Genomic DNA, 17,176 nt, shown 5'->3' on the forward strand with positions numbered 1-17,176 from the left:
AGAGAGAGAGACGTGGTCCCACATTTCCAACAAAAATTATTGCTGGGGATGAAAGTTGGTGTTATCAGTATGACCCCCATACGAAGCATCAATCCTGAATCACCAGCCTCGAGAAAAGCCAAATGTCAACCTTCGAGAACAAAGACAATGTTGATCACCTTAGACAGTAAAGGGTTAGATCACCACGAGTACGTTCCACTAGGTGAAACAGCAAGCCAAATTCTTTACATTGAAGTCTTGAAGCGTTTGTGACAAGCAATTGCAAGTAGTCCACGTCATGACCGCATCGATGAGTATAATCAACAAGAACTTCAAAATTAGATATCAGGAACACGTCAATGCAGAGAAGTACAGAAGATTCTCTGCTATGGGAGCTCATATGAAAGAAGCGAACCACAAATTCACTAATATAAAACAGAACCTTCAAATCATAAGTAGGATCAATAAAGGAACGCTAATAAACAACCTAGAAAACATCCATATTCTTCTTGATAAATTAGAGAACGGGGAACGGAATCTTAACGAAATGAATGAGCAAAAAAACCTCTTATACGAGCACATCAGTAAATATATGGAATGGATTAACAGAAGACAAGTAAGACGAACAAGTGAAATAATTAAGCACGACGTCGCGGAAGCACAGCTAAGTCTCCCTCCTCCCTCACGTGACGTACTAGATGATGACAACTTGATTTCCCTTTTCTCCTACAGATTGCAGCAATTCGACATTGCCGCCCTGATTTGTGGCAGACGCAAGACTGGTTCTTACTGCATGACAATGCAAGATCTTGCACTGCTTTATCTGTTACCGAGTATCTGGCCAGACATTCTCTCGCTGTTGTCCCACATCCACCATATTAGCCTGACCTCTCGCCTCACGACTTTATCTTGTTTCCGTGAGCGAAATTGTGACTGAAAAGAAAGCTTCATCAAGATATCACAGACATTAAATGGGCTACGACACATGAGCTTACAAGCATTGCAGTTGACAATTTCCCTGCTTGCTTCCAAAACCTCCAGAAACGCTGGCAATTGTGTATAGATAGCCAAGGGGACTACTTCGACAGGATCATTACTTGGCAAGTGCAACTTTTCTATTTTTTTTTTTTATGACCTCAGTCCTGGAACTTTTCTGTCATAGGTTGTATATGAACTAAGAAATCTAGTGATCATCAGGAAACTAAACATCAGGTAAAATCATGGTATACTGCTGAACATGGAAGTTTTAAAAAGAAAGGTTATGCTATTCCAGGTATACATTACATAAAATCCAGTCCACATTAAGTGCAAAAAAAGCCTTATGTTTGCATACAGAACAAATATGAATATAAAATGGCACTTGGAGAGAAGCTAAAATTTCTGCAAATCTGAATTTCACAGAAAATTCTAAGAATCCATGCAAGAGCAGCTTAGACATTAATTAAGGGTATCGCCGCCACCACCACCACCACCACCACCACCATCATTGTACAGCTCCAGTTTTCCGGGTACTGTTAATGAGCCTCTTCTACTTCTTCCTGTCCATATACAACTTAACCTAAAGCTAAGTCAGGGCCTGAAGATGCTTACAAAGCCTAAGCGAAACATGTCCCATTTTAACATATATGCAGAGGTGCCAACCTTTGAAGTGGGTTATCAGTAATCCCATTTTTAACTCCCCCCCCGACAAAACGTTTACGAGTCAAATACAAAGCACCCCGTTTGCCCTTTCCTACAGCAATCTATTCTAAAGTATATCATATCACACAATAAAATTTGCTCATTATCTGTTAGTTCTGCAAAGCAGCTGCTTTTCGGTGTAGGTTTTCTTGAAACATACTTCCACCTGAGATGACATTTTCGTCTTCAGAACCATAAGCGATTCCAGTGTAGATGTACTTAATGTAGGCCTGAATTCTGCTGATTTTTCCTAACACTGAAAACTCTTTCTTTGGGAGAGCTACTATGAGGTACACTTAGTACTGCAAATACAACATTACTTAAGGTTTTATACTTAATTTGTCCACTTTCATTTTTAAGCTTTGCAATGTTGCCCCAATTCATATCAAAGTTAGGTCCATGTAAAATATATTCAGGGAAAGTATCACACTGGTAAACTGCAAATTCCTCTTCAAGTTTGTCATGTTCACTTTCCTTGACCAAAGTTGGGAATCTTCGAACAAAATATTCAAGAGATGAATAGGAAACCTCCATTCTGAGAGAGATGTATACAACTTCGGCATGATGAAGAAATTCATCATCAAGGGGAAATTTCCTGGTAATGTAACTGCAAGCTGCCATATAAAACTCTCTTACAGAATTATAAAACATCTCTTCATCACAGTCATTATCTTTCAAGTATGCCCTAGCTTTTGCTCCAATTACCAAGTCCTCATTGGCTTTCTGGTATTTCCTCCTCTTGAATTCAACACTCAAAAGGGAGGTAGATTCTGACTGAAGAGAACATGGCTGAACAAATCTCACCAGTAGGTCAGTTAAAAGACCAGTAAGTTTCCTCCTGAAAAGATGTATGGCTCCATCATCTTGCTGCAGAAATATATTCACAGAGTTAAAAACAGGAAGTGAACTCTGAAGAAAGTAGCAAAACAGTTTTGTGTGTGGGTCTTGTATGAAAGATTTCATAGTTTCAAACTGCTTGGTGGTCTCATTTTTATGGTGGGTCACACTACAAAACATGAGTGTCAAAGCTTCCCACTGCTCAAGAACTCTCTTAATAGACTGAAGAAGTGAGAGCCAACGGGTACTAACATATTTCAAAATGTTGTGACCCTCTGTGCCACAAACAGCCTGATAAACTTTCAACGTGTTTTGCCTTTTAGAACTCTTATCAAGACAGTAATATAACTGAACCAAAAAGTTCTCTACATTGACTGGCAATTGGGCTGCTGCTTTTTGTGCACAGATGTGTATGAGATGACTTGAACAACCCGGGAAATAAACAGAAGAATGCCTGTCCTTCACAAATTTGGCAACACCTTTATTTGCCCCTATCATTGTGTATGCATTGTCAGATGAAAAAGAAATGCAATTTTCCCATGGAATGGCTAAAGAAGACAATTCACTATTAATAACAGAGAAAATTCCCTCACCTGTATTGTCGGTGCTCTCTAACAATGACAATAAAAGAATTGATATTTGACCTGTCTTGAGCATTAAAGAAAGAGACAACTATAGGATAAAGTTTAACTGCATTTGAATCCGTTCTACTATCAGTAGCCAAAGAAAAAGGCGTTATTTGCAAAAGTTCACTTATTTCCTTTTTTGCCTCAGATGTCATGTATTGAACTAAAGCAAAGATTTTAGTTCTTGCACAACCATATTTCTGAGATGTTTTAGAGTCGGGGAACATTGAACATTGATCTGAACAAATTTCCAGCGTGGTCTGAAACTGATATCGGAATATTATGCTCCAAAAGAAATTATGTGAACAGCAATTCTGCATTTGTCACCGCAGTTTCATTACTTTTTACGAAGAACGACGAAACAGACTGGTTTTGTAATTTTGATTCACGGTATGTGTGATGTTTCTTGGATTCTATGCGTCTTCTGCAATCTATATTAAAAATTAAATAATTGAAGTTCAACCAATTCAATACATAAAAGAAAGAAATGTAGTAATTACATTCTTATTTAAATGGGACCGGTTTCGACCTTAGTCCAGGTCATCGTCAGCCGTAAAAACAAGTAGGCGAAATCACATAATGTTTATGAATATTGGAGAAATGGGTTAAGCCTACCTCACGGCCGACTTGATACGTCATTCCCGCGGCATTCTAGTTAAGAGAGCAGCGCATATCTATGTAGCTGGCCATGATTTCACAACGCTCGCAGGAAACAGAAGGAAGTGATGACCAAAAAACTGCGAAATATGTTTAGTTGCCAAATTACAAACATTGAAACGAGGAGGGTTGACCAGCAATGCTCTAAGGGATTAAACATTTTTTTACTTCTTTCCTTTTTTTCCACAGAAATTAGTTTTTATCGTGACAATGTTGCTTTTCCGTAATAATTTCCCCTTCGACCGTAATGCCGTAATCGCGAAGTGAAATCTGTAATCATTACGGACAATCCGTAATAGTTGGCACATCTGTATATGTAATATTTGTATCTTAAAGATTGTAAAGTATTGGAATGGCGGTTTTTTAAATAAATTTGTTTGAAACTTTTACATTACGACTTAATCATTGGCAATGTTTCCTTGTAAGTGCCAGAAGGTACCTAGTGGAGAAATACGGACAAAACGATTGCTGTCAAGAATATGGCACTTACGTTGTTCTCCATTTCTATCTGCTGGCACATGTGACGTTTTCAGGTTGTTATGCAACACAATAATGAATGACCTATCATTCTGTTTTGGAACGTACTCAGCACATTTTGAAATATTTTATTGAGTGGTATATGTATGTATACATCACATTTTATCTCTCATATCGTGATGTAAGCCTACATACCGTCTAACCTGAAAAGGGTAACAAACGACACATTTCTAGTTAAGTTTTATGATGGTGCACGTTTTGTACCTGAACGACACACCAAGTATCTTTCCTATACAGCATAGAACATGTTAAATAGCACTCTAATCATCATTATGAAATGAAACATACAATACGTGCAGAACGTGTTATGAAGTGGACATGTCTGCATATGAATGTTACAAGGTACATTGTTATGAACATACAGTTTCTTCTCTAGACAGCTGATGATAGTGATCTCTATACTTTACATCTAAGTAGTCACAGAGCGCCAGCAGATCCTTCTTTTCTGCACTGATATGATGATGCTTCTGCACACGAGAAAGCTGTGATGGTGGAGGAAGTCCCCACATTTTCTTTGTTTTCTTGAATGTTTTGTAGGACACCCAATCACTATCGAATGACGTTCTGACATGGATTACTTTAGGGCGTTGGTTACTCACTCTAATGTGTGAGGCTTTACTGAGCTGCAGCTTGGTGGTATTGATGTACTCGTTGGTCAGAGCTCCAAAGTCAAACCAATCGTCTTTACCCATTTTAACTATACTGAATGGTTTTTCGGTCTTGCGGACTTAATAACGGCCGGTCCCGTGGTGTAGGGGTAGTGTGCCTGCCTCTCACCCAGAGGCCCCGGGTTGATTCCCGGCCAGGTTAGGGGTTTTTCTCTCGACCTGAGGGCTGGTTAGAGGTCCACTCAGCCTACGTGATTAGAATTGAAGAGCTACCTGACGGTGATATGGCGGCCCCGGTCTCAAAAGCCCAGAATAACGACCGAGAGGATGCGTTGTGCTGACAACACGACCCCTCGTAATCTCCAGGCCTTCGGACTGAGCAGCGGTCGCTGGGCAGGCCAAAGCACTTTCAAGGGCTTAAGTGCCGTAGGGTTTGGTTTTGTTTTTGGACTTAATAACGGCCTCTTGCTCATCTGGGATCATGGCTTTCATTACTCGTTTCCTTTTCTCAATGAGAACGAAGTCCTGTCATACGGTATAAAACCATGTCTGTAGTATCAAAATGGTCTTTAGCAACTAAATAAATGAGTGTCAATATCATCACCCTTTTTTGTTTTGTTTTGTGATGCACAGTTGTCACACCATATAACAACATTCGTTTGTATATACGGACGTCATCACTTTGAATAAAAAAGATATTTTATTACCCCCTAGACCTCCGCTCCCTTCATCCTGCAAGCAAATGAAACTGTCATTTGTGCCTGAATCATGCATACATTGTTTATAGCAAGCTAGTTGTCATGAGTAAAACACACAGTTATGCGTGAGGGTCAGAACAAACAGAACCTGTTGCATATCCATACTCACTGTGCAGGTACTACTGGTGGGTAACTGAGAATCACAGCTATAACTTTTCGTGTTTGTGTTCCCCCCCCCCCCCCCCTCGCTTTGCATGTAGTTGTAGTTCACTGTTGGCCTTACGTCGTTCCGACTCTGAAGACTTGGCTTTCACAGCACTATGCAGCTCGTCACAACGCTGGCAAGTGTCTGTTCTGGGTTTAGCAATGGAGAGTGTCTTAAAATCGGTCTTGAAGAGGCTGCAATAGAATTTGTATGTTACCTTATTGTCTGGATACTTTTCTTTGAATGCAGTAAACATCCAGTGGTAACTTAAATACGGACTGAGATATTCTTTCTGCGATTTCTTGCTACTGTAATGACTGCATTCTCGGGGAAAGGAATCTATATGGTTTTTCACCAGATCCTTGTCATTTGTGGTGAACTTAACCTTATGCCTGTTTAAGCCTTCAATTTTCCCCCTTCTGTCTTCATAAACCATAACACCTTTCTTTTTCTTTTCTTGAAGTGTCCGAAGCCGCCGATTTGTCACAGCAAGGATGTCCTTGAAGGTCTTACTGCACACTTGCACATTCTCATCTCTTGCCTTAGCGACACTGTACCACATTGTTACTTGTCTCTTACTTTCTGACAGATGGTTGTATGTTCCGTGTCGTCTTCTGTTTACGTCACAAGTTTCAGTGTAATTAAAAAGGTATGTACCTTGCTCATTTTCGCCCGAAGTTTAGAACTGGGTGAACAAACTCTCCCTGTACTCGCGTAGCGACGTCTTACAAGCATATTTACACTTAGATGTAAGTTGTTCTGATGGTGCTTTCTTGCCAGGAATCTCACGACCTGTAGACGTTATGTAAGGTTTAACAGCAGTGTGTTTCTCCTTATGATCTTTGTTTATCGTTGATTTGTAAACCTTCCGAGATGTATGCGGTTCCATGTCAGTTCATCTGCATTACACACACACAATGTAATAACGTGTCACACAACCACTATAACAGCATTGCCTAGTATGAGATAATGCAGTACAAGCTGCGACACTACACACATTGATGACCGGACCTCCCTAGGCACTTGCGTCACTCTCCAGGCCATGGTCACTGGCACCAGTGTCTGCTTGAAATGCTAATGCTATCTGTGTACCGGGCTTGGAATTAATATAAATGTTTCTGGTACATGAATCCTTTCCAGAGGGATCACCACAACACACAGACTCATATCGTAACAAAAACCTCAAAATGACATTTGCGGCACTTATGTCATTTTCCACTCTTCAATTTTCTCGTCCAGTGTGGAGTAAAAAACTGTACATAAAATAAATGGACCAATATCATGAAAAGGTATTACCAATGCTGGATTTGCATCGGTGTAGAGCCAGACTAATAAGGTGTCCTCTGAGTTGCCTGAAAGGTGTCTGTGCTCTTGTTTTCTTCATTTCTTTTGGGCAAAAGCCTCCAAGATCTCCTAAAAATGAACTATCCAGCACGGAACAGAACATAGTAAACAAGAGTTAATAGCAACCTCAAGCGAGGTGTACACAGAGAGCTGACAGGAAAGACAGGCTACATTGCTCCATTTGAGGGACGAGCAAGGAGCTACCTGCGGGAGCCAACAGCTTCTTTGCCGCATCCTCTGGCCTGTAAGACTCAGTCATTAGTAGAGCTCTGTACTTAATGAGACATGATTTACTTGAAATACGCAGCAACAGTGATTATGAAGTGCAATTGCCCATTATAGTCAAATACACCATTGAATAACAAGTGTTTATTGTTGAAATGTATATTTTACTAAAGGAACCATGTATGATAGGTGTGTGCGAAAGTATTGCGAGCAACTTCATAAATGTTCGTTGAGTGTGGAGTCGAAAACTGTAGGTAAACCACAAGCCCATGCTTAGTTTGAAAAGTAGCGTGCAACTGAATCTATCTTAAACAGGTAAAAGCATTATAAAAAAAGGGGTAATGAAACATGTGAGTCAGACTTCAGGTTAGCCCCCAAAAATCATCTAGCCATTTAGCATAGGAGTGAGGTATCTCGCACACCTCAGTGCAGAGTGCGCTTAAAATTCTGAATTATTTTCCCTATAAGGTTTCCACAGTGCGCAAGCTAAATGTTGCAGATCCTGTCACTTGTGTTAACTTATCCCAATGGATGTTCCAATCCATGCAAGACTGAAATATAGATCCTTCGCTTTTTGATCATGTCTGACAAACCTGGTTTCACCTCAGTGGGTGCATTAATTCTCAGAGCAATCGACACTGGGACACTGAAAATCCCCACAAGATACACAAGGTATCTCTTCACAACACGAAAGTGGACATTTGGTACAGTCAGTGGATAAAGAATAATTGGACCCATATGAAACACTGACATGGATACAGGTTTATCTCTCTTCTTTAACATGTTAACTGAGACAGAGAGAGAGAGAGAGAGAGAGAGAGAGAGAGAGAGAGAGAGACTTAAGTCCAGTTTCAGTTAAACAGTGCTACAGCCCACAGTGCATATAATTCCACAGCTGCAATTAGGAATCTATTTGGTAACCAGACAATTGATAGAGGATTATGGCCAGCCCATTTTTCAGATTTTTTCTATTTGTTTTATGTCGCACCGACATGGGTCTTACGGCGACGATGGGATAGGAAAGGCCTAGGAATGGGAAGGAATCAGCCGTGGTAGAGCCCCAGCATTTGCCTGGTGTAAAAATGGGAAACAACGGAAAACCATCTACAGGGCTGCTGACAGTGGAGTTCGAACCCACTATCTCCCGATTACTGGATACTGGCCGCACTTAAGCGACTGACGCTATCGAGCTTGGTGTTGTTTTTTTTTTTTGTTGTTTTTTCTCTCCAGCATGTGCAACTTCTTATTTGTGGAGACAGAAATTTGTAACAGGTAGTCTTATCTGATCATTCCAAATAAAACTGAGGCCCTGGAAAACAAAATTAGGAGTAATTTTCAGCAGGTGCTATGACAGTAAGGAAAGAAATGGAAAAGCATGGCCTGCTTTTCTTTTTCATTTCATTTCATTTCAACGTGGACTGCATTATCAGGGAATCTATGCAGAATAATTCTTTCAGGGGAAGGAGGCAACATTTCATCCTCCTGAGTGAGAATTTGGTGCTCCTTCCCAACCTATTCAGCACATCAAGTGGGTAGAACTCAAAGGAGATGCTTCCAACTTTCTTCTCTTAACACCATCTGCCATTCAGAGGATATGACGACGATGATGCTTGTTGTTTAAAGGGGCCTAACATCTAGGACATCGGCCCCTAATGGTACGAAATGAGACAAAATGAAATGACAAAAGCCCAAAAACATCCACTGACCACGATTCAAAATGGATGGATGGATGGATGGATGGATGGATGGATGGATGGATGGACGGAATGGAATGGATGGGATGGATATGAATTTGAAACGATCAGTGGAACCAACCCACAGTGCCTCACATGCACAGAAGCTGGCACAAAACAATAGTATTACTGACGAAGGGACCGCCTCTATAGCACAATACTGAATCGATGATACTTGTAGTCGAAGGGGGTCCAAAATCCAAGTCAGCGGCCCCTCACAATGGTACTTATCGCTAAGAAAGTAGAACTATGGTATTTGCGAAGTTGCAGTACTAATCAAGAGTAGCGTAGGCGCGCAGTATTCTGCACATTATGGTACTACTCGCAGGTAATGAAGTTCGCACATGTATTACCGACCTACGCTGTTTCGCACATTGCGGTGCCATTTACAGGCTACGCAAACCTATGGTGTTCATCACATAAGGGTCACATAAGGGTACTAACCACAGGGACTCGTACTATCCCGTGGTGTTCCTCATGTAGTGGGTACTAATCGTAGGCAAGCCAGAACCATGGGTTCCCTCACCCCATGCTGTCGCTCATATAGTGCTACTAATCACAGATACTGTAAAAGCCGTCGCGGTCCTGTTTCCTACTAATCACCTATGAAGTTAAGCATTTCATTGTTTCCTTCCTATGTGTAGTGTACATACTGTAAACATTTGGTCCAATTTTGAATGTATATTTTTACTGTAAGTATGCCATACAATAAAAATTGAATACATAAATGAGTAAATTAATATCATCTTCAACAATTAGTTATGCAACTCTCTGCCACTCAAACTGTGTGTTAAGAAGTGTAACGCAAGAAATTTCATTTTTTGTCTGTATTGAACTGAGAATTACAACGAATAAACTTTTATTGTCCACCTATTCAATACAATAATGATGTTGTTTATAGATTTAATTACAACATTCTAATTATATACAGTACTAGTTTTGATGCATTTTTGTGTCATCTTCAGCTGTACAAAGAAACGGAAAATAGGCGAATTATATAAAACTCATGATAGACATTGAATTGTGCGTGATATAAATTCCAATGAAATCTACATTAAAATCTATATTAAAACAATGGCACATAATAAAACCTTATTGAACAAGTTAAAGGCTTGCGAGTCAAACATATACTGAATGCTGAATAACAGTTCTCAAGTTGTCCCTGTGGACATACAGTAGTAAGCTCAAATTTGGTGAGTTAGTGAGACGCCGACTACACTCAAGTGATAATTAGTGGCAGACTTCAAGATAACCAAGCAGTGATACACGGTCAATAAAGTAATAGAAAGGTGTTAGCAGGGGAAGAATGTCTGCAAGATCCAGGGACACTCACATTAAGTAACTGTAACCATTAATCAGGCCGCGTGACAAAAGGAAATGAATAGTGATTTACAGAGACTTACTGCTATTCGGGTTAGTCCACTTGAGTCAATGAATGGATCTAACCACAAGTACGTTATATGAAAACGCGTAAACAGTATTCATTAACCAGTTCCCATTTTGCCTGTATGTTTGTGAGTTGTCGAAACCAGGACTGTAATCAACTAGAATCGCGCCATAAGTGCCTGCATTCATCTATCCGGAGATGTCTAGATTTTCAACTGCACGAGGCCATAGTTCGAGACATCATGATCGGGACCAAACAGATGACGAACCAGGGACTTCTCGCTAAGAGGGCCGCAGTGATAGCCACCTAAACACTTCAGATGTGCCCTCCGATGGCGACCAACTACAAGCGGAAGTGTTAAGTACATTCCAATATTTTAGCACCAGTTTCATCTCACGTTATATGCTTAAAATTGTGTACAAAAATTTTTCTAGTGCATCTAAATACATGAAGGATAGGCGAGGGCCGTAGGCATGTTTAAAGTGATGGAAACTTTTTTTATTAATCGGGTTTTAAATGAATTTTTGTCCTCTATGATCGGGGTGATCAAAAGTTTATTCCCGTGAAAGCCATGCATGGATTAGTTATAAGGACCTTAGCATTGATAGACGTGAAGCATCTTAAGATGGGAGTTCTATTCCAAGATTATATTTGAATCGCTCCATTATATTGCCGGTATTAGTTGTCATAAGATTTCAGGTTCGATTTATTTTAACGCTTCACAAGACATGTAGAGATTATCTCCCCCTCGTAAATTTTAAGACTGCTGACCAGAGGAAGGTGAAGGTACAGCACGTGATGCGATCGATGATGATTTATACAGATTACGCGAGTGATGTGGTATCATATAAATTACCTAATGGAATAGTGTTCTAGATCAAGGAGCTATGTGGTCTAATACACTAGTGTATAAGGAAAGAAGCGATAATTCGTGTGACAATAAGTGAAATGACAGACCAAGGAGACAAGAGAATAATACGATTAATATAATTCAAGGGCCAGGTCATTGATAAAAGTGAGATTTGTAATAATAATAATAATAATAATAATAATAATAATAATAATAATAATAGATTCCCAGAGGAATGCAACAGGCTTCGGCATCTGGCACAACTCCTATCCTCGCCGCAAGATGGGGGCTTCATTCATTCCATTCCTGACCCGGTCAAATGACTGGAAACAGGCTGTGGATTTTCATTTAATTTTCATGAAGCGTCTGGATTAGGCAGCATGTGTGAAGAAAATGTTGCATGTGATTTGAATAATAACAATAATAATAATAATAATAATAATGAAGCGCCAGGACTAGGCCGCATGCAGTACGAATTAGAATACTGCACAGGGTGTGAAAGTGAAAATGAAAGTGAAATTGGTCTCACAGCTGACGGGACAGCTTACTGCCTGAAAATTATTTATGACCCTAATGCGAGAGAAAGGAGCAGCCCGGACATGGTTCGCCTGGCTGTCCAAGACTTGTAACACTGAAACGATAAGCTTGCTCTCCCAAACACTGTATTAAACTCGGATGCAACTTGTATCTTGCAACCAACGTTGTATATTCGACGTGTCATTAGATAAAGTGACTCCACCCATATTTTCTTTTATTACATCCAATCTAGGGATTTCAGGTATGTACCCCGAAATTTAACGATGCATGGGTTCGACTCCCATATAACAGCGACAACCATGGATCACTGTCAGCAGACCTGGAAGGGTCATAATTCTTCTTGATATATTCTTGTATGTTAAGTGTGATACTTACTGTTGTAATGTCAGGTGGTCGTTCATTATTTCTTATACATATGTTCTTGTACGTATTGTGTGTTTGGGACGTCTTGCAGGGAACAAACGTCGTTCGGTCCGCCTTGTGATGTGTTGGGATAGGACATCCCAGATAAACATGCTTAAGGCGATATTGTGAATTTATTCAGATAATCACATCAATTTAATATGCAAATTACGGTGATGTGACATTCATGAATATAGGAATGTGCTTAATCGAATTTTCATTAAAACCTCACAACCATGATCAACAGTAAGTGTGTCATTTCGCGAGAATTGCCATCAAAAATGTATATATATTTAATTGTGCATCAATTATACCTTAGTGTAAGATACCAGCGGGTGTCGCCAGTATAGAAAGAGATATGTAAATTCCTAAGATGTGTGTTTATAATGTGTTAGAATTGTCATGCGAGTCAGTAGACTGACAGGACAATCTTCATCAAATAACTGATTTTATTTTCATGTAACCAGATGGCATTATCTCATGTGTGTTATTTACCCTGTGACTATCAGATAATTAAATCTTTATATTTTTATTGGGAACAAAAATCTTCTCCTTTCAGTAGTTAAAAGTATTCCTCTCATACCATAGAACACGCTACTTTAAATATATTTAAATTTAGTGCCCATTTTTAGCAAACAGATTATTGACCCCTAAGCTCTTGAGCTTACTCGTTGAAACAGTTAAAGTAGGGAAGATGGGACTTCGACACCCAGGAAGTGATTTCCGAAGTTTCTCATCCTAAGGAAACCATTCAAATATTTGCTTGTGAAAGTGAGTTAGTTAAATGATGCCCTGATAAGCCTGGGACAGGTGCATTATGAACTTCACAAAAGTAGTCGTCCAGAAGCTTGGTCAGGAGGTTCTTCTGCAACTATTCTTGCCTCCAATTTTCATCTCTTCCATTCTTTATGGAAGCATATGCAAGGACACTTTTTTCATGGTGAAAATGATCTTCAAACGTGGCATGCCAACTTTAACATAAAACCAGTAGAATTTTTCAGTTCTGGAATTGAGAAATTGCCCCAACATTGGCAGAATATCATTAATAAGATGATATACTCCTGATTAATAATAATAATAATAATAATAATAATAATAATAATATAGTGTGTAATTCACCACTGCATCCCATTGTCACAAATATGCAACAATTAAATTTGCAAAAATATTAACATGTGAGAGGTCGCGCCCGTTTTAGAGCGCGAGAGGTCACGCGAAGGCAAATTGCTCACGCTTAATATTCTAATGAGCTGCTATTTTCCTTTTGCAGTGAATGCTCTGATAAAAATATAAATATGTACCCTGTTTAACTGCCTTTCAACTAATACTAACATAATTACCCAGTAACAATATTTTCGCAATGTAAAAAATTAATGAAATGTTTTTGCAAAATCTGGTAAAATTATGCAAGTTTTTTTAAAGAAACTTTCTTGGAAATGTAGTAAGAATACACTATGCGAGGGGTCGCTCGAAGACAATTTGCCGCGGCATATGCGCGAGTGAAAGAAAACTTAAACTACTCGGGAACATAGCAGGCAATACACCGACGATAATCGTCAGGTGGGAACGAAATTATTAATAAATATTTTTAAAGTGCGGCAAATTGCCGCTGGTGAGACCTCTAGCGTATTAAAACATCTTGTCACAGCTACAACACTACGGACTTATGCATCATACTAATATAATTGTTGTAACCAATGTGTGTTGAGATTAACAGGAACAATCCGAAGTGTGCGGACCTGTGTGGAAGTATGAAACTTTAAAACTTCTCAAAAACTGACGAATTTATCTAATTACCGACAAGTTGTGTATGAAAGATCTTAAAATGTATATAGCTCCTCTTCTCCTTCAACACAAAAAATTTACTAGAAAACTTGGGGTTTAAAGGACCTGGCGAGATATTTAGCCTTCATTACCACGGCATCACTGATACTAACAAATCTCCCAAAGATGTTGAGTTATGAAACAAAAATTAAATATGAGAGTTTTGAAACAAGGACAATAGAGGAGAAAGACAACTTTTCAATCTTTTAAAATCATTTTGTTTAAGATACTAAGAAAAAAATATATATATGGAATGACTTACCAGCCCCGTCTTTCTGCCAATCCTCTCCATAGGGAGTCTGTACGAACTTTTCTTTCAATTAATTTTTTCCAAAGCATCCCTTCAGATATGACCCGATACCATTCTTTGCAGACCAACTCTGCAGCACAAAGCGAGTCAGCATCCAGGTAGGATAGTATAGTTTCTGCGACATGATCTAGTCCCTTTTCTGGAAACAAAATGAAGTATTAAATTTTAATGCCATTTACATGCTCTGAATCCAATACTGTAGATCCTGAACATTATTTTAAAATTCACATAAAATATGCACTGATGGAAGCATATATTTTGCAAAAAGAAAATGGCTTGATCCAGGGAGCAAAGCAGAACTTACATGGAAAGGCCGTTGCACCATGGGTGTGGTCTACATCGACTATGATTACAGTAATACAATTTAGTATTACGTTATTAACCATTTTGAATATATTCCCTCCCTACAGACTACTGTTATGAACCTAAACGTCTGAACAGTAAAAAAAAGAACAACAATTATTATTATTATTATTATTATTATTATTATTATTATTATTATTATTATTATTATTATTATTATTATTATTGCTATTAACTTTACTATTACTGAACTGGTGCTCAGACTATCACAAATGTGTAAAGTGAAACCGAAAAAACTCACTGAACTGGCAAAGAACAGACACATCTAAGATGATGTCATTGCTTCCTACTGTGAATACTATAGTGCACAGCAAGCAATCTGGTGAGTATCATTGCCGATATATCAATGGTAAAGTAATTTTCAGGATTTAGCATCCTTGTTAGAGAAGTCTATCGAGGACAGATGTGTTTCTTTTCTGAAGACGCAAAACAACATAAAGGACTTCTCTGACAGGGCAAATTTCCAAAACATTATGGCAGCCTAGTATGCTGGCGGTGGCGGTGGTGACTATTGTTTTAAGAGGAGGAACAACTGGGCAACCATCCTCTATTAACACTAATCAGAAGGAAAATATGGAAGGGATTCAACACTTCAAAAAATGAAGGCGTCGGCCAAAGGAAGACAAGAGCAACGAAGGGTGCGAAAATGAGCGACTCCCTAGGCCTTGTTAAAATACCGTCGAGATCAGAAAAGAACAAGAGTTGACGGAGGGAGGGATGAAAGCAAGGAACCCGACAAAAGTACCGCTAAGTGGAAGGAATCCCAGTACCCCGTGGATAACAGCACACACCCCGAAGTTAAGAGCCCCTGGGGCCTCCTACGAGAGGCAGGAAATACCGTGGGTGTTATTCTACCGTCCCCACCCACAGGGGGCGGGGTAAGGTGAAACCTCCATAAAAACTTGTTACCCGAGGCAGAGAGGCTGGCTAGATAATAATTTAACATTCAGGAGGTTAGGATAGGGGGAAAAAAAAGTAATGAAGAAAACAAGTGCACAGACACCTTGTTACTGTCTCTACACAGAGGCCAATCCAGCATGGGTAACCCTGAGCTGGCACAGACCTCGGGATCAACAAGCACACAAGACCCCCACACCGATGTCCATGTCCTGGTGTTCCTAGAGCAGGCATGTACTGAGGTATGGAGGGATCTTGCTAACCATACTAGAGGGATAGCGGAGGTAAGACCATGATCATCTTATAACCAACAAATTCAAAATTATGTTCACTGCAAGAAGTATCAAAACATGAAACGGTTTGCTGAAGACAAATGTATGGAGTATGGGTACTTCTGCTTCTGCTGCTTCAAACTAAATTTTCAGGTTGTTAACTGAATGATGATTATGATGATGTGCAGAATAAGAAAATATCAATTTTTGAATTTTTGTCAAGTATGTATGTATGTATGTATGTATGTATGTATGCATGCATGCATGCATGCATGCGCTTAACAAGGAAACTCCTGAACAAAATGAATGAAAATTAGTATTTGAAGTCATGGGTAAAAGTACTACCTACACTCATGGTTATAAATAATTTTATTTGTGGTGGGTTAAATTTTCAATTATCTTCATTAATGCTGGCACTACAGATAAATGCTACACAATGGATGTTGTAGAAAATAAAATGTATGCACAGTACAAATTAATTTTATGATAAATAATGGAAATATTTAGATTTCACACTTACTTCCTACTTCCTATTGTTATTTAATTTAATCTTACCAAAGAATCTGTAGTAACAAACAGAGGAGAAATAGTACATTCCGATCTTCTATACTTCATCCTTGTTGTAGTACAATGGTTAACCAGCCCGAATACTTGTTTTATCCATCCTGGAATGAGGTGTGAGCAGACATGTGCATGATGCACCATTGAAGGGAGATACTTCGCCAACATAAACAATCTCTGGGATGTAGGGGGTAGTAAGGATGTAGGATACTTCAGTTAGACACTGCGAGTGCAAGGTGTAACAGTTGGGACAAGAGTGTACAAAGAGCAAGCTTCACTGAAGAAATTATACCTATCGCTGTTGATTGCAAGGCTTTTGTTCACGTTCACTACCAGCATGCAGGGAAACTTGGTTGTCACGGAGAAGGAATTCAATGAAACATTATATAGGACTCCGGTGTTAATATTAGCATTCCTAAGTCATTGACTAATTTCAGTCAGTCACAGGATAACTTTATGAACAGTGTTTATTAAGACATTCTCGATACCCATGGTGCTTTATATACGTGGCTTTGTACTCGAAAAGTAGTACAGGTCGTAGAAATATGTGGCGTAAACAAGGTGAGAATGCCGGATGAAGAAAGAAAATACATGTCTGTTAACTTTAGTCATAAACAATGGCGATACAGGTTACCCCATTCAGT

The 17,176-nt window shown here is 39.2% G+C and overlaps 1 protein-coding gene across 3 annotated transcripts in view; it reads right to left on the reverse strand.

The window, feature by feature from the left end:
* Window positions 1-17,176, reverse strand: part of slmb (beta-transducin repeat containing E3 ubiquitin protein ligase slmb) — a 343,572-nt gene that overhangs the window by 163,672 nt on the left and 162,724 nt on the right. For all 3 annotated transcript variants that reach the window (XM_067135559.2, XM_067135560.2, XM_067135558.2), the window contains exon 3: window positions 14,392-14,578. In XM_067135559.2, coding sequence (XP_066991660.1) covers window positions 14,392-14,578 — 187 coding nt within the window. The remainder of the gene's footprint in view (window positions 1-14,391; window positions 14,579-17,176) is intronic.

The sequence above is a fragment of the Anabrus simplex genome, chromosome 1, assembly GCF_040414725.1.
Source record: "Anabrus simplex isolate iqAnaSimp1 chromosome 1, ASM4041472v1, whole genome shotgun sequence".
Lineage (NCBI taxonomy): Eukaryota > Metazoa > Arthropoda > Insecta > Orthoptera > Tettigoniidae > Anabrus > Anabrus simplex.